General features: G+C 55.3%; 1 protein-coding gene across 3 annotated transcripts in view; it reads left to right on the top strand.

Annotated features, from left to right (window-relative positions):
- DAB2IP (DAB2 interacting protein) overlaps positions 1-24,122 on the top strand; it is a 250,603-nt gene that overhangs the window by 4,069 nt on the left and 222,412 nt on the right. Inside the window, exon 1 of one of the 3 annotated variants that reach the window (XM_081311384.1) lies at positions 18,891-19,299. The exons of 1 other annotated variant lie outside the window; for it this stretch is intronic. In XM_081311384.1, the coding sequence (XP_081167510.1) occupies positions 19,197-19,299 (103 nt within the window). In that variant the 5' untranslated portion in view covers positions 18,891-19,196. Of the gene's footprint in view, positions 1-18,890; positions 19,300-20,162; positions 20,455-24,122 lie in introns of those variants that run through there. One more of the 3 variants, XM_081311380.1, reaches the window with a different exon arrangement.

Raw genomic sequence — 24,122 nt, 5'->3', positions numbered from 1 at the left:
GGATGCTTTGGAAATCCTGGGGTGGACGAGGTCACTCAGAAATTCAGAACCTTCAAATTTCTTCCTGACAACAACCCAGGAAGGACATCAGCCCCAGGGTCACAGGAGGCCCCGGTGGGGAGGCAGAGGGATGTGGCTTGTAAACTTCCAAGTGCTGCAGGTGTAAGAACCAGGCTGCTTATTGAGCATCTGCTCCGTGCCAGGTTCCAGGAAAAGCCTTTGATGCGCACCCTCTATTTGAGCCCTCATAACCTGGCAGGTTGCTGCTAGCCCATTTTCCAGATGAAGAAACTGAGGCTCGGGGCAGTTGAGTGTCCCAGAGCAGAGTTCAGGGCAGTGGGATCTGAACCCAGGCCACTCCATCGACAATGCCTGAAGGGGCCTGGGGTGCTGTATTGCTGCCTGTCTGAGCACTGTGGCTGTACCAGAGCTGCCACCTGGGGGCCCTTCCATTTGCCCATGAGAAAATGACTCCCAGGGAGTGTTTACTGAACCAGTGAAGGGCACTGCGTGACAGGGACTGTGCTGGCTCTGCTGGGGACAGCAGGAGGCAGAGGCAGCTGTGATGGAGTGGAGTCAGTCTAAAGAAAGGGCTATTTTAGGCTGGAAGCTGTGGAGGCCTGATGTCACCACTCCCTGGCCCTTCCCGCAGAGAGGGAGGCTAAAATGCCTTCAAGGGATTGGCCTCAACTGGTAGCAAATAGAGGCTCCTCTTAAAAATCACAGCTGCAGAGCTGGGGGTGTGGCTCACCCGTCCTCTCATGTCCCCTCCCCACCAACCTGATGAGGTATTATCATTCTCCTGCTGAAGATGAGGACCCTGAAGCTCAGAGAGGCTGAGTGACTTGACTGAAGTCACACAGCTAGTGAAGCCAAGAATCACATAGGTCTGTCCCACTAAGAAGCCTGTTCTCTGAACCAGTGCCTCCTAGGCCCTTCCCTGAGGGTGTGGCCCATGAGATGGGATGTTGGAAGCTGTGCTTGGGCCTGCCCTGCCTCTCAGGCTCCCTCCTGGCTCTATTATTGAGCTAACTCAACAGGCCCTGGGCAAAGACCTGGGCCCGCATCTGTGGTAAGGTACCTGCACCAGTGTGTCCTATCCTGGGTAGGGAAGGGATGCCAGAATTCATACTCCTTCCAACTTGCTCTAGGACTCTGGGGTCCCATTTCCTGAGCACTTACTATGTGCAGGCCTGTGCTGAAGGTTCTGCATGAATGGAGACTTCAGCTCCTCCCAGAGGGAGGAGCAGCCCCTTTACTCCAATGACACCATCCAGGCTCCAAAGCTCCCCAGCCACAGAGCTAGCAAGGGGTACTTGGGACTCAAACCCAGGACTCCCAGATGCCAGTTCTCTTTCTACCACTCTGGGCTGGGTCCCCAATCTGCACCCTCCCCGTGCCCAGGGAGCCTCGCTTCTGCTGGCTGGCCGTTCCTGGGCCTCTGGACTTTTCAGAGGGCAGGTGGAGGACTTGGCGTTTTCCTCACCCCCACCCCACAGAGTGGAGAAGAACCCCAATCTAGAAGAACTGTCAATCAAGAACCATGAGACTGGACAGGGAGGTGCTTGAATCTCGTAGGCACCCAAGCCCGGGCGGCCACTGCAGGAGCCGGGATCTGGGGGCTGGTGCAGGGCTGGTGAGGGGTTCCTGTGCTGGAGCCGGAGGACAGAGCCAGGACAAGCCCAGGGAAGAGCCGTGGCTGTCCCGCAGAGGGCGGGGCTCTGGGTGGGAATAGAAAGAAGCCACTTGTCCAGGGGCTTATGTGAGCTTTAGGCAAACCCACGTTGCTTTCTATGGCTTCTGGAAGGCTCTGTCCTGAGGGTCAGAGGCCTGGGCTTTCCACCAGAGGGTGGATGAAGCATTGCACGGCCCAGGACAGTGGCTGCCTCGTCGTGGGGGCTGGTACGGAGCTGCAGACCTTTGTTAGATGGCTCAGTGACATGGCCCAGTGTCCCAAGCCTTTCTACTGCCTAGTGCATTTCTTAGCACATTGAGTCCCATTTTATAGATGAGGAAACTGAGGCACTGGCCCAAGTCTTTGTCCTGCCCGGGATGGGGCCTGCTCACATCCCTGCTGGACCATGGCCCCACCCCTTTCTATTCCAAGAAGGCCGGGGCCCTCCCCAGCAGCACAGTGCGTTCCTGGCCTCCCTGGACGCCCATCTTCTTCCTTCTGGTGGGTATGCCCGAGGCTGCTGAGCCCACCCAGCCACAGCTATGCCCCTTCCAGCTGGGATTCCTCCCAGAAATCCCCTCTGGAAGCCCTGGGGGGGGCCTGGGTGAGCAGTGGACGGCCCGGGGGAAGGGTCTGCGAGGGTCTTCCTACCAGTCACCATGGCATGATGGGGAGATGGAGGCAGAGAGGGAGGAGCTGGACTCACTCAATCGTCCTGCCTCCTGAGAGATCCGCCCTGACTCCATCACCCAGCCCCCACCTCAGGCCCGGCCCTGCCCGCACTCCTGGGCAGCCATCATGCTCCCCCCTGGGACTCCCCATCTCCACCTGTCCCCAACACACTCTCCAGGGCCAGCCAGAAGGGGCCGTATTAAAATCCCCACAGTCCCCCGCCCTGCCCCGCTGCAGCAGGACAAAGTCAATTCACCCACAGGACTCAGGCCACCAGGGTCTGACCTGCAGATGCTCCTCTTCTGGTCACAGCACCCCCTCCTCTCCCTCCACCATCATGCTCTGCCTTCTCCTGTGGTGCCCGCGGCCTCTGCTCTCCCTCCTGTGCCCTGCTCTCCTCTCCGGTCCTGGAGCACTCTCCCTCCTCCCCTTCCCCACCAACCTCGCAACCTGCTCATCCTGGGGGTGCAGGTCAGGCCCCCCTCCTCCAGGAAGCCGGCCTGGTCTGGACTCCCTCCCACCGCACGATGGGCAAAGTCCACCGGCTTCTCTGCTTGTCTCCTCCTCCGGGTTGTGAGCTGCCCTGGGCTCCCCATGGAGCCCATGTGTGTGCACAGGCAGAGGAGCATGAAGATCAGGGCCCGAGGGCCTGGGCCTGGTCTCTGCATCTGCAGAAGCCCCTGCGTGAGCCTGTGCCTGCGTGGGGGTCCCCCATCCCCATGGGCTCCCTGGGTTCAGTCTGTGAGTAAGCAAAGAGCCCGGAGGACCCTGGATCTCTGGCCTGGTGGTGGGAATGTGGGTGTTCACACTGAGACGGGACGCAGGTGGCAGAGCAGATTCTGGACGGGAGGGAGTCTGGGGTCCTGGGCTTGTGCTTGCGGGGGCCATGGGACAGCCTTCTGTAGGGGAGTCTGTGACGGTCCTTCCAGATGTGACCTTGACTCCAGGGTGGAGGGACCGGAGCCACGTATCGGAACCACTTCCTTTCCAAGGCTGGCCGAAGCTTCAGCTCAGATGCCCAGCCAGGGTTCCCCTGCCGCAGGAAGCTGGCCCTGATCAGCCTTGCTGAGGCCACTCTGTCCCCACTTGTCAGTGGGGTCGTGACCTCTAGTCCTAGGACATCTCATGGGCCATGCCTTCTAGCTCTCCAAGGTGGGAGCCACTTTCCCTCCATCCCTTGGGGACTCTGCATTGCCCCGCAGAGGGACAAACAGAGGATCCCTACCCCGGCAGAGCAGGGCTGGGCAGTCTCAGCCCGCCCAGGGATCCTGGGGACAACAAGACAGGAGCTCAAGGGGCCTGGAATTGGACCAACTCATGGGAGCAGGGGCAGAGGCAGGTGGAGGGAGGGGTGGACTCCTGTCCAATCTGAAGCTGTGCCCGGATGGCTGGGTCACCACAACCACGGGCCTTCCAGCCGGTGACCTACATTCCCCCAGCGCCTCGTGTGCAGGCAGACGAGCGTGCAGAGCAGGGCCCTGCGGGAGGGTGACCGGGCCTGTGCCTGGTCTCTGCATCCACAGAAGTCCCTGCGTGAGCCTGTGACAGCGCGGGGTCCCCCATCCCCTGGGCTCCCTGGGTTCAGTCTGTGAGCAAAAGAGCAGTTCAAGGGACTGCAGTTCCTGAAGTGGCCTGCTGCCTGTCCCCAGGCCTGCCCCTCCCCTGCCAGCGCCCTCCCTGTGGATGGCCTCACGCTGCCCTTTGCTGATGTAGGAAGCCGGGTCCTGAGCGAGGGGGCGGCTGTCAGCGGAAGCAGTGGGGGGCGGCCTGGAGCCCCAGTGTGAGGCTGACCTGGAAGGGAGTGGGGTGAGCCTCAGAGGGAGCAAGAGGTGGCCCCTGGCCCCTGAAGCTGGAGGTGGCCACCAGCCCAGCATCTTCCTTCAGGTTGGGGCCAAGGGTCCCTTCCTTCCTGGTGAAGCCCCACATGGAGGAAGGGGCCCGGCCGGCTCCATAGCTAGGAGTCAGGGCTCAGGCCTGGCTGGGTACCCTGCTCTGAGACCTCTGGTCTCTCCTTTGCCAGCTCTGTGGAGGGCGGGTGACGGTGGCTGTTGCCACAGTCTGGCTGGGCACAAATCACCGAGTTGCCACAAAGCACTGTATGTTCCAACAGGAAGCTTTATTGCCCGAACTCCACCAGCACTCCATGCACACACACCCCCACTCACCCCACTCTTCCCTGGGCTCCGCCCCAACTCTCTCCGAACCCAGTGAAAACTCTGCGAGAACTCCACGGAAACTCCAAAGTAGCCGGTGCCCAAGGCCGCAAGAGCCGCCCTATTGCCAGACAGTAAAGGTCTGCATACAATTGAATACACAGCTTAACATGACCATCATCATCTCAGTGGCTGGCTGGTGTCACCTCTCAACTACTCCCTTCTGGCAATATGCCATGGTCATCCCGACTGGCTGTGGCCCTCAACAGGCTGTCTGCCCCTCCCGGGCTCTTCTTTCAGGCTGGCCTCTGACAGCACCGCGGGCCTGGGCAGCCTGTCAGAGACTTCCCCGTCTCTGTCTCAGTCTCTGCCTGTCTCGCCATCTATCTCTGTGTCTCTCTGCCTCCTCCCATTCCCTCAGGGCTTGGCTGCACCCACAGGCACCTGGTGACGGCCTACTGTGTGCAGCAGTAAGTGGGCAGCAAGCTCGACCCACCTCGGCCTCTCCAGGTGGACTCTTCTGAGTCCGCCTGTGTTTCGCTGCAGGCCTCACTCTTCACTCAACTCCCCCATGGAGGCCAGTCCTGCCCACTGGGCTCTGTCCCCTCCTGCGCCTGAGGACCACCCTACAGCGTCTTCGTGGGCTCTCCCAGTCTCTCCCACCCTTTCCTTGCTCCTCCTGACCATATCCAGCTCCTTCCTCCTCTGGTCTCTGCTTCTTCCCTGCCCGTGTGGTCCTCAGTGAGGTCACCAGCACAGCTGACCAAACATCGTCCACCTCTCCACACCTCTGCACCCTTCACACCCCTCCTGTGTTTGCACCTCTGCCCTTTGCCAGCTCCCACCGGGGCCTCCGTCACCCCTGCTCCATGCAGGCCCTATCCCAGACCAAGGGACCTCTGTAAGTCACCATTCCACTCAGGGCTCTGAGGCAGCCTTGTCACTCCTGATGGCCTTGTCTGTCAACCTGTTTGTGTATGTCTGTCCCTGCTGCACACACCTCAGAGCTTCAACTCTGTAGCTCCAGTACTTTCCCCTGAATGTTTGTTGAATGAATAATGAATGGTGGAGTGATTTGATACAAGTAAAAGTACTTTGCAAGCTAAGTGAGGGGGCTGGGTCAGTGCAGCACACAGAGTGGTATTAAAGAGCATCTGGAGCCTCTGGCAGGGTGCAGCCTCATCTGGGTGGCAGGAGGGGATCTGGGCTGCCCCAGAATTTCCAGAGTATTCTAATCCTTGCTGGGCCTTGGGATGATACCCAGCCTTGCTCTAGAGATTGAGATTTAGTCTAGAGGCTGCCCAGGCACTGGAATGTTCCACCCCCCTGCCTCCCCTGGACCCCACAGACCGCTCAGTTCTAAGGGGCAGACGCTGGAACGGAGGATGGCTGGAGCCCAGGGTCCCACTCCCAGCCTCCTTAATTCACTCCCAACAGCTCTCGGTCTCTCTGCTTGGTTCCAGAGGCCCTGGGGAGCCTTGGATGGGCTGGATCTGGTCTCAGGGAGGAGCTCAGAACAGGCGTTCACAGTTCCAGTGACAGCGCAGGGAAGGTGAGCCTGAGGTGTGTCGGCCTGGTGAGCAGGCAAAGGGAACCGCAGGAGAAAGGGCAGGCGTTGAGAGCCACACAGTAGCCTCTCTGGGAACCTCAGGCAGTTCGGTAGACTGGACCCAGGTCCAGATGGGCAGAGGAGGCTGGAGCCTGGGGAGGTCAGCAGGACCAGGAGGGAGACCTCGGGTGCTAGGCCCAGAGCTTGGGCTCTTCTGCATGAATGGTTTCAAACAGGGAGGGAATGTGTTCTGATGAGTCTTTCCAGAATCTCTAAGACTCTCAACCCCACCTTCACCTGGCCCCCTCCCCTGAGCCGCTCAGGGGAACCGGGTTGGCTGCCCACTTCTGGGAGGTCCAGTCCCAGCAGGAGGAGGCTGGAAGGGAGAGAGTCCAGGCAGCCAGGAGTCCAGGGGGCAGCAGTGTTGCTGGGTGGTGGCTTTAGAGGTGTCTCAGTCCCCCCACTGCCCCGTGTCCTCAGCAGCCCAGGGCTCTCCCAGCATCTAGGAGGGCAACCCGATCCTCCTCCTCTTGCACCTTGAGAAGCTGAACCAGAGAACAGAGGAAAGGAGACACGTGGCCCACACAGCTCTCACTGGAAGCCCCCTCCCAATTTATAGGCAGAGAGGCCTGGAGATTGCCCCGAGTGGAGTCGTTGCTAGGAGGGGCAGAGTCCAGATTCCAACTCTGGTCCCCGTGCTCCAAAGCCCATGTGCTTCCCACGGTTCACTGCTACTCTGAGTCTGTACTGAGCACCCCATGGGACTGTCCCACTCCAGGGGGAGGTAGGAGGGGCTGAGCTGCAGGGGGCCTGGGGTCTCCACTCACCTCCACTGAACCTGGTGTAGAAGGGCAAATGGGGACCCAGCAGGGGGTGAGGCTGGTGGGGCTGATCAAGGAATCAGGGAGTCTAAGGGGGCTTCTGGGAGGGGCTGCTGGGACTGTCCCTGCTGGGAAAAGGGGGTGGAAAGAATTGAGATTTAGTTCAGTGCAGCAGGGAGGGTCCCCCCAGCAAAGGAAGCAGCCCCAACAGAGGTGGACATGAGTTTCAGGACTTCCCAGCCCGAGCGAAGCCCGTTGCTTGATGGCCCACACAGCTGGCCAGGCTCCAGGGGGGCCCTGGGGGGTGACAGGCTTTATCATCCTGCTGGCCTGTGTTACAGGAAAGCCAGCAGCACCCCTAGGCCTGCGTGCTAGCTAACTGGAGTAGGCGGGCGCTGTGGAAGGGGTTTGAGCAGGGCAGGGGCAGAGTCCCTAGCTTGGGCCAGGAGTAGCCTGAGCCCCAGCCCTGCATGCCAGCGTCTTCTGCTGACCCGGGGCTCATTAAGAGCAAGGCAAGCTCCACCAGGAGACAAGTGCGGGGCAGCGGGCGCAGGGCTGAGGGCCAAGCCACGGGGCTGGAACAAAAGAGCTTGTGTTTGGGGAGAGGACCTCCCCCTCCCCCACAGCGTGGGGCTTTGGGAGTGGGGTGGGCACAACCACCCTGAGCCAAGAGGGGCTACAGGGCTGGGGAAGGGGCTTGTGAGAAGCAGGATTCAGACTGAAGGGGCTGGAGAAGGGCTGGGAGCTGCCCTTTTGCCAGAGCCTCTGTTCATAAGCAGGCGCTTTGCAGAGAGCACCAAAATCAAGCCTGGGGCGGGAGATGGAGTGTTGAAGACCTCTTGACCCTGGTCCAGGAGGTGAGAGGTCAGGGCTGCCTTCCAGGCTTGGGTGGCCAGGGCAGATGAGCAGCAGGCCCAAATCCCCCTTCCTTCTATTCGTGTGTTGTGTGTGTGTGTGTGTGGGGGGGGGACGACACACTCACACTGTGTCAGGGAGGGTGGGGGCTGGGGAGGAGAGAAGGGGGAGGGGGGGAATCTGCATGTTCACAGTGCCACCCCCCTCAGTCCTCCCTGTGCACTCAAATGAGCTTCTAAACGCAGATCCTGCTCCCTCCCCTGCTGAAAACCCCCACTGGCCCATGACCCTCAGGATCAATTCCCCAGCTCCCCCCCCACACCAGTACCAGTACTGGGGAAGAGCTACATCCCCAGTCCTTTTGATTTTGAGACAGGAGCTCCATAAATTTCTGAGGCTGGCCTTGAACTTAGGATCCTCTTGCTTTAACCACCGCCCCCCCCCCCCAGTTGCTGGGATTACAGGTGTGCATCACCATACCTGGCCATATCCAGGCTCTTGACCTTTGGCGACCTGCTGCTGCATCCTGGATGGCCTCCCTTACTCCATCTGCAAATGGCCACCAATGCCCATGCTTCAGCCAGACAGAGTGGCTGATGGCTCCTAAACACTCAGGCTTCCTCGGCCTCCCCAGTTTCCTGCCCCTCTCCCTGAGGCTTAAAACATCTGCCTCCCTCCCACCTGTGGTTCCCTGCCACCTGCCAGCTCCCACTCACACGCTGGTGCCCCTTTGGCGGCCACTGCCTCCAGGAAGCCTTCCCAACCCCAGCAACTGCGTGCCCAGGGTGTGGGTGGCGCCCGTCACCTGGGGATGCAGCCATCTGTGAAGGCTCTGTCCTGAGGTCACACGGGAGTTTTGTCTCATTCTCCTGTAGCCTCAACAGAAAGTGGTGAACAGGGACACTTGTTGGAGGGAGGAGGGACGGAGTATAAACAACTACGACTTCAAAAAAGGAAGAAGACAGGGGAGAAGACTAATGGGCAACCAATGGGGAAGTAGCCTGTCCCGAAGCCAGTGCCAGGGCTGGCTGACCCCTACCCTGAGCTTGGGTGCAGGTGGGGCGGGGTCTCAGGTGGGCATTTAGCAGCCTTCCAGCCCTGCAGACGTCACCGGTCATCAGTGAGCCCAGGTCCCTGGCTCTGGGAACCACAGGAGCCAACAGAGGATCCAGCCCAGTGGTTTTCCAGCCACCTCTATAGAGGAAGACCCCATTCACCCCATTCCCTCCCCCAGGGAGGACTGGGGGGTGGGGACAGAGTCACAGCTACCTCCTGGCTGTCCTGCAGAACCAGACAGCCTTCTGTTGAAAGCATAAACATGTGAATGAAGGAACAGGAATCGGACAATCGGGTTTGTTTGGTAACAGGAACAAAAGGACTGAGTTTCTAGGGCGAGAGGTGGGGGTGGGGAAGAGGAACTGCCCCAAGGGATCAGAGCTGGACTGCAGGTCACCGGGCACTTGGGTGATTACCTTAAACCCAGCCTCTAACAAAGATATCAAAAGACACTGCACATATTTCCCAGCTTTGGCCAAGGCAGCCCCAGGTTCAGAATCAGAATCTCAGGGTTCAAGTCCCAACTCCTCCATGTACTCCCTGCATTGACCTTGGCCAAGTCAAATCTCCGCAAGACTCTGTTTCTTCCTCAATAAAACGAAGCTAATGACACCCCTGTCCCAGAGTAGTTGTTAAGCCTGAAAGAGAGCACAGAGCAGGGGGCTTGCACCATGCCTTGTGTGGATTCTACCTTGCCTGTGACCTTGGGGGAAATTTAAATCCCAGCTGTGTCCTTAACTGCTGTCTGAACTGAGACAAGTTTCTTAACCTCTCTTCCTCAGTTTCCTCACCTGCAGAATGGGTACAATAGCAGCTCCCACCTGGCTCACAGGACATAATGGCTTGATAAGTGTTAATGCTTCTGGAAGAGACTGGCACCCGTATTTGTCATTGCTGCATCCAATAACAGCACAGAACAGGTCATGCTGAGGAGAGACCCCAGAAATGGAAGAAAAGAATGAATGAGATAATGAATGAATGAAAGAAAAAGTAGGGCTCTTCCAGGAATATCTAATGGATTGAACCTGACCCAGTGGTTCCTCTTGGCTGGGCGCCCACCCTGGCTCCCTGCGGCTGGGCCTCTCCCTGCATTTTTCTGCAAACACATAGAGGTAGGATGCATTTCGCCCCTAGATGACTTTAGGTGATAAAGAAGTAACTTCAGCCTCCTTGAATTGAATCTTCTCTCCAGAATGTGTAACAAACCTGGAAATTGGAATTGGCCTGAAGCTGATTATTCTGGGAGGGCACCTCTTGGCATTAAAACTAAATTAGATCAAGGTACCTCTGTTATTAGCAAAATAATTCCCTACGATTACAGAATGCAGCCATGAATCCTCATGGCAGATGAACTTCAGGTGACTTACTTGAGACAAATAACTGTGCAAAAATCACAGGCTCATCTAATCGCTCCTCTATAGCATTGCAGTCAGGTAATTATGCTAATGGTTCCAAGAAATCACCTTTTGTGGTCTGGGATTGGGGGGGCTTGAGACAGAAATGTGTGTGGCAGATATTACCTGCTTCCAGCTGGAGCAGCTAGGCGCCATGTTTGATTCTAAAAGGGGCCCTTCAGGGGGAGCCGGTTTGGCCCATTGTGGACTGAGGGAAAAACCTGTTATGCCATCAGAATTATAGTGACCTCATTACTCATCTCTTTTCAGATCATCTTAATATAGGAAATTGAATTTGTCTAAGTTCCACTCTTGGGCCTGGTAATTCTGAGAAGCAAGTTGAAATGTAAAAGCTCAGAACCTTTGAGTCAATGCAATCCAGCAAAAGTGCATTTACACCCTGGAGTGCCAGGCAGGGATCTGGCCAGAGGCAGGGAGAGTACCACATCTGAGGGTGTGCTTGACCCTTTCTAAACACTATCTCTCATCCCTTCAGCAGCTGGATGAGAGAGGCAGTATCCAGCCCATTTAGAGTCAAGGAAATAGAGGAGGTTCAGAGTGAAAGGACTCGCCCAAGGTGCTTCTGACTACTTCCTCCCACCAGGAGGGATCTAGACCTAGGAGGCTTTCTGGCAGAGTGGACTTGGGGAGAGGCCTTTATAAGCAGAGGAAATGGCTAAAGCCAAAAACTAAGAGGCAGGAGACCTGGACCAAGTGTCCAAGGATGCGGGATGGGGTGGAGAGGGTGGCTGAAGATCAGAAAACAGAGGGCCTCAAATGACCCATCGATGGTTTGAACAATGGTGAGCCTGGAGGTGTTTGAGCAAGGGAGGGGAAGGGGAGAATCTGAGAACTACCTGGGCTGAAGTCTGTTGCCCATCCAGTGTAGGAAGGGGTCAGAAAGGAACGAGGTAAACAATGGATGATTTTTTGCATAAGTATATCCAAATATTGCAAAAGATGTCCTTATACTAAACAAGTAACATTTAACTGGGCCTCTTGTATATAATTTAGGAATCCTATTCCCAGTCCCTCACATCATCCCTGGCTGGGTCCTCTCTGCCCCTCTGGGCACACAGGCTGGCAGAATCCCACCCACCCACTGAGGCCCTGCACTCCTTACTACGACAGTGGCAATAGATACTGTGCCCCTGGTAATTATTTTCTTGCATAATTATTTTACTATCTACCCTCCCCCTAATAGCCAACATTACTTTCTTCCATCTGCAAAGGAGGAAAAAAGAAAAAAAGTGAAGACTCAGACTCCCTCTACTTCCTGACCTCATCTCTACCCAAAGTTGCCTCCAATTTCTGCATCTGTCTCAGGAAGAGCTGGCCTCTCCACCTGTCCCAGAACCTTACCTGTTCTCTTGACTACTGCTCACCTTTCTCCCTGGCAACTTTGAAGCCACACTATCTACTGGGTCATTTTCACGGGGACACCTAGCAAGTGCTTTCTGTCCTCACCGGCACCATTTCAACCCCAGAAAGCCGGGTCTGAGATGTTTCTGTGTGCGGGAGGCTCGCTGGGGTCTGCGCTCAGGCTGTGGACCCGGGCAGGGGACGGGCAGCAGCGGTGCAGGGCAAAGCTGAGCTGTGTGCAATCTCAATGGAGGTCCCATTCACCCTGTGTCTGGACCCAGGATGGCCCTTCAGAGTGGTCCTGGGTAGTGCCGAGGGGCCAGGTCATCATGCTCCTGGGTTGGTCAATTCCTGGATGTGGGACATCCCGGGGAGTGTCATCTTTAGTGAGATGGCTTTCTTCACCAGGGGCAACCCCAAACTGCTGACAGCTGAAGGACATCTTCCTATAGCCTTCCACATCTGGAAGAATGGTTCCTTCCTTCTAGAAGGGGGATTAGTGCTGAGTAGCCCACGGTCCATCCCCACCCCAAAATTCCCCTCCAGCAACCATCCAATCTGGGTCTTCTTTCTGACCAAACTACTAAGCTGTCTGTCCTTCCTGCTGCACCTCCCGGCCACTCCCTGGATCATTCTCTTGCTGGTCCCCAGTCTATTTCCTTTACGTCCCTCCTCCTCCTGCAGATGAAGAGATTCATGTAAAACTCAAGAATCCTCCATGTCCCTCCTGGCCCTGGGGTCTCCCAGTGGCTTCCTCAAAGTCCCAGCCCTGGCACGGTGCTCAGGGACCTGGTGACCCACACTGTTCTCTTCCTTCCCCTCTCCCTTGGCTGCCCCTCATCCCTGATGCCCAGTGGTCTTGACTGTAAACTGCCCCCGGCCCCCCGCGTGCTCCCCTCTGCTCATGCTTTTGCAAAGGCTGCTCCTTCTTGGCTGCCTGTCATCTCTCTCCTTTAAGACACACTCACAGGTCATCTCTTCAGGAGCCCTTCCTGAACCACCTGTGCTGCCCAGGTTGGCCTCAGGGCCCCACAGCCACCTCTGTCTTATGCTTAGCAGCCACCTGGGACTATCACATGTGGGCCACAGGGCCAGCACACAGGTGGTCCCTGGGGACACTGCTGACTGTCTCTGCCCCGTGCATCTGGGAGCACCTCACTCTTCTCTTTACCTGCATCCCCAGCACCCAGACTGGAGCCTGGCATGGGGGAAGGGGAGCTGACCTTGAAAGGCACTTGGGGAATCTGTCAACAGCAGGGGTGGGTATGGGAGAAACCCTGGGGGTGGGGGTGGATTCAAAGCGGGGGCTGGTGAGGCCTGGACAGGGCTGTGCCCGCTGCGAGCAGGTCAGCCCTGGAATAGGGGCCTTTCTGTCAGGAGCGCATGGTCCTCCTCCACGCCTCGTGTCTCACACAGCCAACCTCCACCTGGTATTTAATTCTCAAACTCCTCAGAGGCAGCAGTGAGCTCTGTCCATTTCTGCTCTTCGTTCTTCCTGACCATCACCGCTGTGCACAGGCACCGGGTGAGTGCGCTTCCCTATCCTTCCCTCGCCTCCACTCATGTCCCCCCTTGCCCGGGGATTCTGGTGGTTTTGGTGTACACGGTCTGATGCTTTGGTGGATGAGGTTCTGAATCTTATTTCTATCCAGGAAGGTCCTGCCTTCCCCTTGGGAGATTAAGTTATGAATTAACTTGGACTACTACAGAATAGTATGCAGAAAAGGGTGGTGCATCCCAGTGGTTACCAAGCCCCGGGTTTAGAATCCCACAGATGTGGATGTGAGCACCAGCTCTGCCATTTACATGGCTGTGTGATCTTGCTCAATTTGCTTGTATTCTCTGAGCCTCAGTTTCCTCATATTAAAGGGACATAGACGATATCAGAACATCCTCAAAGGTGATTGTGAGAATTAAATGATAGAACACACAAAGCAACTGGAAAAGCATCCAAGTATGCTTACATATCAGTGGACCTAGGTGTAGAAATCTCTGGTAACAGTGTCCATCCATGATAAGTAGAGCCCATCAGGGGAGGTGTACAAGCAAACATCGATTCATCCATTCATCAGCCAACATCCATAGAGCACCTATTATGTGCTGGGGTCCTTGCTGGGTGTGGGACCAGGTGCAGCAATGAGCAAAACCAAGCGTGATCCACATGCTCAGGGGAGGATGGTGATGTTTCATCAGGTGATAACATAATAACACACGGTGGTCAGCACCGGGAAGGAAGGCACCCAGGGCTATGGGGTACAGCGTGGAGGCCAGGGAAGACTGCCCCGAGGAAGTGACATTAAGCTGCTGTTGGAAGAGTTAACTGGGTCCAGGAGGGGAGGGGACAGAGAAAGGTTCTGGACAGGGGAACCTGGTAGGCAGGTCATGGGCAGGAATGATGCATATTTGAGGACCTGGAAGTTGGCTGGAGTGGCTTGGGGTGGAGAGGGAGGGAGGGGGAGATGTCAGGAAATGGGCTGGAGAGATGGATGGGGGGGCAGACCCAGTGCTTGGTAGGCCACACGAAGCTGTAAGAAGCCATTGAGACCTTTTAGCAGGGGTGGGGGTGATGTGGTTGTATTCATGCTTGGAAAACCTCCTGGGGAGAATCAATGGACACAACCAAGATGGAGACAGGTAGACAGAGGCAGGGAACCAGCTCAGCGCTTACTGAAGTCCTGGCAAGAGACCACGGGTGCCCAGGCGGGGCTGGAAGGGACTGTGTGGGAATTACTGGCATGAGCCCAGGCGGGGCGGGGGGCGGGGGGTGGGGGTGGTTTGAAGCTGTGAGCTCCATGCAAGGTCGAGGATACGGGGCTCTGACCGTCTCCCCTCCAACTCTTATGGCCCAGTGGAGTAAAACGAGGTAGCCAAAGAGTGGAAGGAGTAACCAGAGAACCAGGAGAAAAACTGGGAGAGTGTGGTGAGAAAGAAGAGAGCAGAAGTTTCCATGGGGTTAAGTCTGGCCAAGAGGTCGGGCTAGATGAAGACGGGGAAAGTATCCTTTGGTGTTCCCAACAAGGAAGTCACTGATGGCCTTCCTGAGAGCCACTAAGAAAGATGGCAGACATTTGCATGGGACAAAGTGCCATGGGTGGCTCATATCTATGTCACCAGGATAATATTATATGGTCCAGGGAGACCCAGATCAAAGACAATTGGCTCCTTAGCTCAGACAGTCTGTCGCCAGAACCCTTGAAGCACACAGTGTTGTTCTTTTGCAGTGACCACACGGCCCTGTCAATTTTATATATTTGTTTGCATGTACAGACTGTAACGCCATCCAATTCATCTTCTACAGTCTGGACCATAAGCAATTTGCAATCCTTTGTGTTGCTTTGATGGAAGCTCCCGACAAGTGGACATATGTAGATTTTGCATATATAGTGCATTTGGTAAATCACTTCAGATGCATCCCTGGGGAAGGTGCCACAGGCTCTGTTGCCCCTACAGATGGAAGCCGGCAAGGAAAAGATGGGCCCAGATTGGCTCCCTGGGATATATGTGAGAGCAGATTGGAGGGGGCCAGAGTGGATAGGGGAGACCGAGAGGAGGGCCTAGGATTCCGAAATGCTGTGCAGCTAATCACTTCCGAAGTGTGTGTTGGAGCAGGGGGTGGGATGGCCAGGGGCAGAGGACAGGAGGAAGCAGTGCTAGGAGCAGGAACTGGGAGCATGCTTCTGGCCATCCCAGCTCCAACCAGCCTCCGGGTGCATGCTTTTGTTGAGAATCGGTGAACAGCCTTTTGATAGTTTTATCTCCCTTCCTTCCTTTTCCTTTTGGAAACAGTCTTGCTATGTCACCCAGGCTGGTCTCAAACTCATAGACTCAAGAGATCCTCCTGCCCCAGCTTCCAAGTAGTTGAAACCAAGCCACCATGCTTGACTAGACCTCCATTTTTCATAGGCGGTTCCTTCCAGTCTTCCCTGCAAATATCTTCCTCTTGGCCAATATTGACACGGTTGCTACCTGACCCTGCAAAAGGGTCTGTAATCTTTCTGTAATCTCACTGAATTTTTTTACTCCTGTGATGAGCCCTAGCCACAACTAGTCACATCCTCATTGTGTAGACCCCAAAGCTAAGGCTCAGAGGGATATAATAGCATGTCAGTTCACACAGTGGGCAACACAGTTCAGCCCAGGTATGAACAGTTCTCTCTGACCCTAAAGTTCACACTATCTTGAAGAATGTTCAGTGAAGACCAAGCAATCAACCAAATAGGTGGTGGGGTTGCTCTCCTTTTCAGTTTGGCGTGGCTCCTGTGGGTTTCTGAGCACTTGGGTCTACTCAGCCCTTTCATTCATTAAACACATCTTCCTAAGGCCAAGCCCCACCCAGACAGCGGGGCTGCTCAGTGGCTCAGACAAGGCTGGTGCCTGGAGGAGCTCACAGTCTCCTCCCAGAGACAGACTCCTAATCAGGTGCAACAATCCATACTGTAATAAACAGCGAAGAGGGCAAGTGGGAACTCTCTACCTGGAGGAGTCAGTGAATACCTCCAGGGCTTCCCAGGAGCTGAAATGCCTGAGCTGGATTGTAATGGAGAAATAGGCAAAGGCTGGGCAGAGATAGGGAGGACCAGGCCTGGGAAGAGTGAGCAGTCTGTGAATTCAGGAAGGCCTCAGAGAGTGTGCCAGGTTTCAGGGCCTGATTGATAGTGATGCGTATGTGGGAGGAGTCCCAGTTGACTGGGACTAGGGTGTAAAGGACTCCATTGGAGATTGGGGATGGAGGTGTTCATGTCTGGGCTTTGAGTTGAGCACTTAGACACTATGACTGTATTATCAAAATGAGGAAAGTCATCTTGAGCATGGCTGCTCACGCTTGTAATCTCAGAGCCTCGGGAGGCTGAGGCAAGAGGGTCCCAATTTGGAGGCCAGACCGGGCAGGTGAGCAAAATCCTGTTTCAAGCAAATAAAAAGGGTTGGAGATATAGCTCAGTGGAAAAATGTTCCTGGGTGGACGGTGGGGGAGAGCAAGGAGAATGAAAGAGGAAAGTGAGTTTTGGAGCAGAACTCCAAAATTCCCATCATGCTTGCTCTGTACTTTAAAATTGTTTGGGGGCTGGGGATGTAGCTCAGTGGTAGAGTGCTTGCCTGACATTACATAAGGCTCTGGGTTTGATCCCCAGAAACACACATATGCAGAAGTTTGAAAAATAAGACAGAATCTGTGTATTTACCATTCCAGTCAAGAAACAAAGTCTCAAAATGGGAGAAGCCCCCTCCTACCACCTTATCACATCTCCCTCTACCCCTCGAGGTAAATACTTCGCTGAATGGTATATTTATCATGCTTCTGAATGTCTTTGTGCATTTGCTACATCTGTGAAATTCTATGTTACTTAGAGTATTTTGGTTTGCATGTTTTAAAAAATCGGTGTAAATGATATCATATAATTTGATTGTCTGCAACTTGCCCCCCCCCCCCTTCACTGGTGGTTCATAAGGAATCTCTAGTTACTCATTTCTTGGCAGCATAGCATTTCTCTGAACACTTCACAATTTGCTTATGCATTCTTCTGATAATAGACACTGAGGCTGTTTCAGAGTCTTCTTTAATCTAAATATTGTTTCAATGAGCAAGAGGCTCTCCAGGTATGTTCCATAGGAAAGCCTGGGTCACCAGGGTACATGCACCCTCAATATTTTCAAAGCTGCCACATCATTCTTGAGTGGCTGTACCCACCCCTGCTCCAGCCAGCAGGGTACCAGAATTCTCCATGCTCCATGTCCCTTCTGCCTCACTTTGTTTTTGTGCCAGTCTGACAGGTGCGAAGTGACACTTTACAGAGGTTTTATTTTGCATTTCCCCATTACAAATGAGGCTGACGATCTTTGCATATGTTTATTGGCCATTCATTGTTCCTTTCCTGCAAATTGCCTGTTCATATATTTCCCCAATTTTCTAATGTTTCTTTTGAAAATTGATTTGTGAAAGGGCTTTGTATATTTTGGATCTTGTGTCGCACATATTTCCCTTGATAAAAAGGAGTTTCAGGGGCTGGGGTTGTGGCTCAGTGTAGAGTGCTCACTTGGCATGTGTGAGGCACTGGGTTTAAAAAAAAAAAGGAGTTTCATATTTTAATTAAATGTATCCATCCTTTTCTTGATGATTTGTGCTTTTCATATCTTTTTCAAGAAATCCTTTCCTCTTATGTTGTGTTCATGTGTGTTTAAGTCTTCAGTACATCTGGAATTGATATTTTATGTGTGGTGTGAGGTAGGGATCCCAAGTCACTTTTTTTTTTTTTTTTTTTTTTAGAACTGGGGATTGAACCCAGGGGCACTTAACCACTGAGCCACACCCCCAGCTATTTTCTGCATTCTATTTTAAGACAGAGTCTGAGTTGCTTAGGGCCTCACTCAGTTGCTGGGAATGACTTTGAACCTGCAGTCCTCCTGCCTCAGCCTCTGAGCCACTGGGATTACAGGTGTGCACCACCATGCCCAGCACCCATGACCTTTTCCTCCCCTAACATAGATGTACAACTGCTCCAGCACCATTTATAGAGAATGAACCTTTTCCCCACAGATCTGCCGTGTCACCTCTGCCAAATATTGCTTCCATATATGTGTGGGTCTATTTTTGCAGTCTTTATTCTAGTTCACTGGACTATTTATCCTTAGTCCAATACCACTTGGTCTTGTACCTTTCTAGGCTTATACTTTGAATTAAAAGAGCAAGTGCCTTCTTGAGAGCAGATCCATGTCTTATTCTTTGCATTTTCACTCATTACATGAACATCCATGTAATGGATGTAATACTTTTGCTTACAAAAGGGTATTCTATAGACTGTCTTGAGACCCCAAACTCCTTTTTGCAGAAGAGGAAACTTAAGCACAGAGGTGGGGTGGCTTGCCAAAGTCACACAACTAGAAAGTGTTGGATTTGGAGTTCTGTAAGATTTCAAAATCTTCTGCAAACTTTCAAAGCCACCCCCATCTATTCACCCCATATTGTCCACCCTGTCCATGAATTCCTTATTGTCCAGGGTCTACAGATCCTGTATCTGATGTTCACTCCTCTTCCTCTTCATTCATCAAGTAGCTTCTGAGTGGTGATGGTGAGCAGATGCTGGAGCCCAGACCCCATTTTCAGGGGCACTTCCTAGTGCCGGAGATCAGCCAGAAGGGTGGGACTGCAGGTGTGCATGTTGTGGGACATCATAGGAAGCTTGAGGTCTTGAGGTCGGTGTAAGGAGGTCGGGCCAGATTTCAGAGCCAGTTTAGAGCCAACCTGGGCGTGCACTTGGGCCCAGGGCTGCCTTCAGAGAGGACGCCAGCTTCCCTGTGGAATTAGAGGCGTCCTCCCGCCCTCCCGCCTCGAGAGGCAGGAATGCGAAGGATCAGCTTTCAGCAGAGCTGCGGCTGCTTTCCGGGGAGCTCCCTATGCAGGCCCTTCCCAAGCGGCCGAATTAACTGGTTCTGTCTGTTGGACTGGGAGAGCAGCTCTCGCTAAAAATAGCGCCCTGCCTGGGCCGCCGCAGTGGGAGTCGGAGCCCGGGCAGACCAAGGAATTGAGGGAGCCCTGCTCAGCGCCCATCCGGGCCTGGCCGGGGACTGACCCCCGAAGCCGAGACCGCGGGCACAGCGCTGGCCCCACAGGTGCCGCGGAGGGTGGAAGGCCCGCGGGACCCGGAGCGGCAGAGCCCGTCCGGGATGGGAGCCGGCGGCACGGCCTCCCGCGCCCTGGCCTGGGCCTCCCTGCCGCTGCTGGGGCCTCCAGCCAGCGCGCTCTGCGAGGACACGCTCTGCTGCAGAGGTAAGGCCTGGCGCACTCGCAGGGAGCCTCGTCTGCCTCGCCGACGCCGGGGCCACTGCCAGGGCCCAGGTGGGGCGGACCCAGACGTCGGTACAGGGCTGGGGGGGGGGGGGGAGGAGCCAGGAGAACTCTGCAAACTCACCTTTAGTTTGAAAAGGTGGCGGTCCCGCCATCAGGTCCGAAAAGGGTTCGCCCCCTTCTGGCCTCAGTGTTCCTGTCTGGAAAGTGGGACAATAAAATCGTTAAGGTTTAATATATTTCTCGGTCTCCAAGAGAAGTTGGGGGACCCGCCACAGCCGATCGCAAGAATGCGCGAGACGTTTGCCGGAGCCAGCTGGGGTCCTCGGGAGTTTGCCTTGGTGCAAGTGTCGAGGTGCCTTCCGGGTGACATCTCTGCGTGCTGTCCTTTTCCAAAGCTCTTGTCCTCTCTTAGGTCCTTAGGGCCAGAAGCTGCAGATGGAAGCAGAAAGCACTGGAAAGTTTAAGGGGTCAGCAGACATACGAAAATCCTTGCGGGAGGGCAGTGTGGGTTGGCAGAGGGGTGGTTTTGTAAGCAAAGTCGAGACCCGCTGCTCGGTGCCCTGCCCCTATAGCCCTGGAGCTAAAGCCAGGGGAAGGACCCCGGCTGGCTAGCTGAGCCGCGGGCGCGCTCGATCGCGCCAGGCCCGGGGAGCGGAGGGGGCGTGTAGCTCCGCCTGGATCCCGGGCCCTCGCCGGGGCCGGGGCTCGGGCTGGGCGCAGAGGGCTCGGCCCTGCCCAGTCCGGCCGGGGCGGGGCGGCGGTAATGGGGTCGATCGACCAAACAGGTGCGCCCCCGCCCCTTCCCTCCACGCCCCTGCTCGGCCCCCGGCCGGGCGGGCGGAGCTGCAGGCGGCTGGGCCTGGGATTGGCAGGGCCGGGCTGGCCCGGTGGCCGAGGAGTCCGGGAGCCGGAGAGCCGCGGCGCCAGGGGAGGTGCGGAGCCGACGGGCGCGCGCTCCTGTCGGACCTGCTTCGCTCGACCCAGCTGGCGCCGCGGAAACTTTCCTGCCGCCGCCCTGGGACCCCGGGACTCCGCGTGCCAGTGACTCGGCGGCTTCGCCAGCCTGGCCCTGGGTGGCTCCAGCTCCGGCGCCTTTGGGATGGCAGCGCCCGGCGGCCAGGCCGGCGCGTAGAGGTAAAAGCTGGCGACCGCGGGTCAGGCGGAGGGGGCTCTGCAGGCTTGAGGGATCCGAGCCGGGTCCAGGGCTGGAGAGGAGCTGGGGGCTCGGATGCAAAGTATTGGGGTGCAGGACTGAGGAGTGGGCCGCAGCTTTGCTTTATTTACCCCTCTTTCACCAACAGCCTCCTCTCCCGCGGGGACTTCTGTACCAAATGTTGACCCTTTAAACTTTGCTGAGCGTTACCCTCTATCTTTGACCTCGGGGCTCAGGGCTGCCGCTGGGTCCTCTGGAGAGGAGGGTGTCACGAGGAAGGCACCCCAACTGGGGCCCGCACCAGCAGAAGTTGAGGTGGCCAGGAGTCTCCCAAAACTTCAAACCCTTTCACCTCACCCCACCGAGGCAACCCTCGCTGCCCAGAGCCAGGCACCCGAGGACCCCAAATTTGGGGTATTTTTGTTGTTCTACCTAGCCAGTTTTCAGTTACGAGAGGGCAGGTGGCTGAAGTGAGGTCTCTTTTCTGTTTCCTGTCTGCTTTGAACCCCACCCTCCATGAAAATGCCTTGAGCAAAACAGAGCGAAAACCCGGACCAAAACCTTCTAGCTTCCGGCTCCCAGCCTGGGGGCAAGGGTATCTGGGTTTTCTGGTTGCTGGATGGTTCACACTTGAACTATCTGGTGTGTACCTGGCTCTACACCTGCCCTTTCTGCCCTGAGGGGGAAGATGGGATTCTATCTTAATTTTAATTATGGGTGGGTAAGTAGATAGCTCATCACTAATGAAGATCATAATCAAACATTATCCCCCCTGAAACATTAACTCCTTTTTTGTTTTCTTTATCTGAGACTATAAATCTGAGAGTGTAAAACCAAACACCCAGTTTTGGGGGAGAATCTGGATTGAAACCTCAGACCCTTCTGCTTGCTAGCTGGGAGCCCTTGGGTGGGATTCTTAACCTCTCTGAGTTCTAAAGTCCCATCTCAGTGGGATGTAGCGAGACATTTGTGAGGTAAAAGTGGAAGGCACCTGGTTCATACAGAAGGCTTGAGCATCCAGTCTACACCCTGGACCTTGAGCCACCTTGTTGCTTGAGGGATTAAGCACCCCCTGCCTCAGTTTCCCCTCTCTTCAGAATGAGTAAAGCCCAGACTCTCTTAAGCAGCCCCTTTGAGGAAAGTGCAGGGATGCACACGCACGCCCTTGGGGACACACGTTATTGAAGAATGCCCCACCCATTTTCTTCCCTGCCATTAGCCATGCCAAGAGTGTCAGGCCTTGCCTCGGCTCCCTTTGGGTCCTTGGGGGTAACTATTAGAAATATCAGGGCCTGTCACCCCACCCCCCAACCCCAGGACCTTGGCTTCTGCAAAAGAACCAATTACCAGAATGATGGGGAGAGGGACTGACCTGCAGAACCTGGCCCCAAGTCACCTTCAAGATCATCTAGGCCACCCCCTCCTCATTTTTTTTTTCCTGGTGCACACCCCTGCCTGGCGAACATCTAGTCTTTTCCTCTAGGATCCTCTAGTAACAGTGAGCTCACGAGGCAGCTGGTTTCATGATTGGGCATCTCTAGTCTATCAAAAAATTCTTCCTGTTTAGAACAGAAATCTGTGTCCCTGTTACTTCTACCCCCTGATTCTAGCACAACCCTTCGGGCATCTCTTACTGGCTCAATTATTCACTGAGGTCCCCTGGTGCCTGGCATTCTGTTCCTATCCTCAGGCATTCGGCACACTGGAACTGAGTTTGGCAATGATCACAGCACCATTTATTGAGTGTTTATTATATGCCAGGGCCTGTGCTGGAGGCTTTACACACATTTCCTTGCATCCTTAAGACAACCTCATGAGACCGATCATTTTTTATCCTCATTTTGCCTATAAAGAAACAGAGACTAAGGGACTTAGCCAAGGTCATACAGCCAGTAAGGTCTGGGCTGTACCCCAAACCCAGCCTCTGGATTAGCACCCATGCGTCTCATGATATTTCCTCCCACTCTTTCATGCATGTCCATGTGTGTGCACGTGAGCACATGCATGCATGTGTGTGTGTGTGTGTGTGTGTGTGCGCGCACACAGTTCATGCGCATGCTCCTGTGCCTGTGGTGTGTGTCAGGTACTTTCATCGTACGAATGGGGGGGGGGCACCCATTAAAATGCAAATTCCTCATCTTTACTCCAGACTTGGGCACCTGCCTTGAAAAAAATTCTCCAAGCCATTCTCTTGCACAGCACCGTTTGAGAACCATAACAGTAAGGAATTCTTAGGAAGAGAATATGGCATGCAGGTCCCAAGAAGTCTCAACTCCAGTCTTGGCATCATTCTTTTAAGCTGGTTGCTTTTTCTTTCTGGGGCTTCCTTCCCACTTCAGAAGGGGCATGCCCTTACACCCTCAGCAAGGTGATTGCTGTCTGTGGGAGTCCCCCGGTGGATGTCTGGGGCTCTGGGGTAGGCCGTGGGGACAAAGGAGCCTGGTGGAATTTTACTAGTGGATGTACAGGGGGATGGGCCTGTTACCCCACCCCCACCCCCACCCCAGGACCTTGGCTTCTGCTTTGTGGTAGGTCTGGCACACCTTGGGTTTGTGCACCTTGTGCTTGGGTTTCTCAGTCAGGTTAGGGGGTACCTTGGAGAGGAGGGCAGGACTCCCTTCCCCTACATACCTTCCTCCTCCATCCTCCCACGGTGGCCTCTGACCTTCCCATGCCATGAGGCGCTGGGCTGAATCTCTGGGGGAGGGGAATGGGCTGGTTCTGCCATGCGCACATCTGCAGTTTGAATCTGGTAGAAAGAAATCCCTCTCTTTGGAGGGCTGCTCTGCTGGGTAGCTCTCGGGAAGTGTGTCATCTGAGGACCTCTGGGCTGGGCTGGGCTAGACTGGGCTGGCTGGGAGGGCTGTGGGGTGAAGGGCTCCCCTGCACAGAACTCAGCAGTGTCGCCTTCCGGCTCCCAGCTCTGCTCTGCAGAGAGGGCTTGTTCTGCTTTATCCTCTTTGATCCTGCGGAAGGCACAGAAGTATTAAACACCCATTTTATGGAAAAGGTCGCTGGAGTCCAGAAAGCTGCAGTGACATGTCCAAAGCCCTAATGTGTGTGGGAGGGGCTGGGGAGGTGGCAGAGTGGGGACTGGAACTCAGGTCCCTGACAATGTGCGCTGGCCTTTTTTGTGCTGTATCCCACACCTCGCTGTTTTCTGCTCCCCCTCTCGAGGCTTTGGTGCCAGAGCCCCTGTTTGGAAGCAGGAAGCCCTGCGCCTTGAGCGGCTGTGTGACCCCCGTGTGACCCCCGGCAGGGCTGGTGTTCTCTTCATATCCCTGGCTGTGAAGGGGGTGGAGTTGAGGTCATTCAGCTTGGTCCCTAAGGTTCTTGCAACCTTGACCTTCATGGGCTGTACTTTGGCCTGCAGTTCTGGGGAGAGGGAGTCTGATGGGCTCAGGGCATGAGGGACAGGTTGGGTCAGCCAGCAGGGTGCCACACTGGGAGTGATGAACTCAGCCAGAAAGGCTCTTATGGACCTGGGGTGCAAAGGGCCCGGAGCACTGGGCAGAGGGAGCGGCAGCCAGAGAAGCCCAGGGTGGGGTGAGGTTGCTCACCTCCCAAGGAAACAGTCTCTTGGGCTCTGAACCGCGGAGAGTGATGGTGGGGGTCCTGGACGGAAACCAAGTGGGGAGATCAGGGTTCT

This window comes from Spermophilus citellus (genome assembly GCF_964194105.1).
Source record: "Spermophilus citellus genome assembly, chromosome: 2".
Taxonomy (NCBI): domain Eukaryota; kingdom Metazoa; phylum Chordata; class Mammalia; order Rodentia; family Sciuridae; genus Spermophilus; species Spermophilus citellus.
Note: the sequence above shows the minus strand (reverse complement) of the source record. Positions and strands in the feature narration are given on the sequence as shown.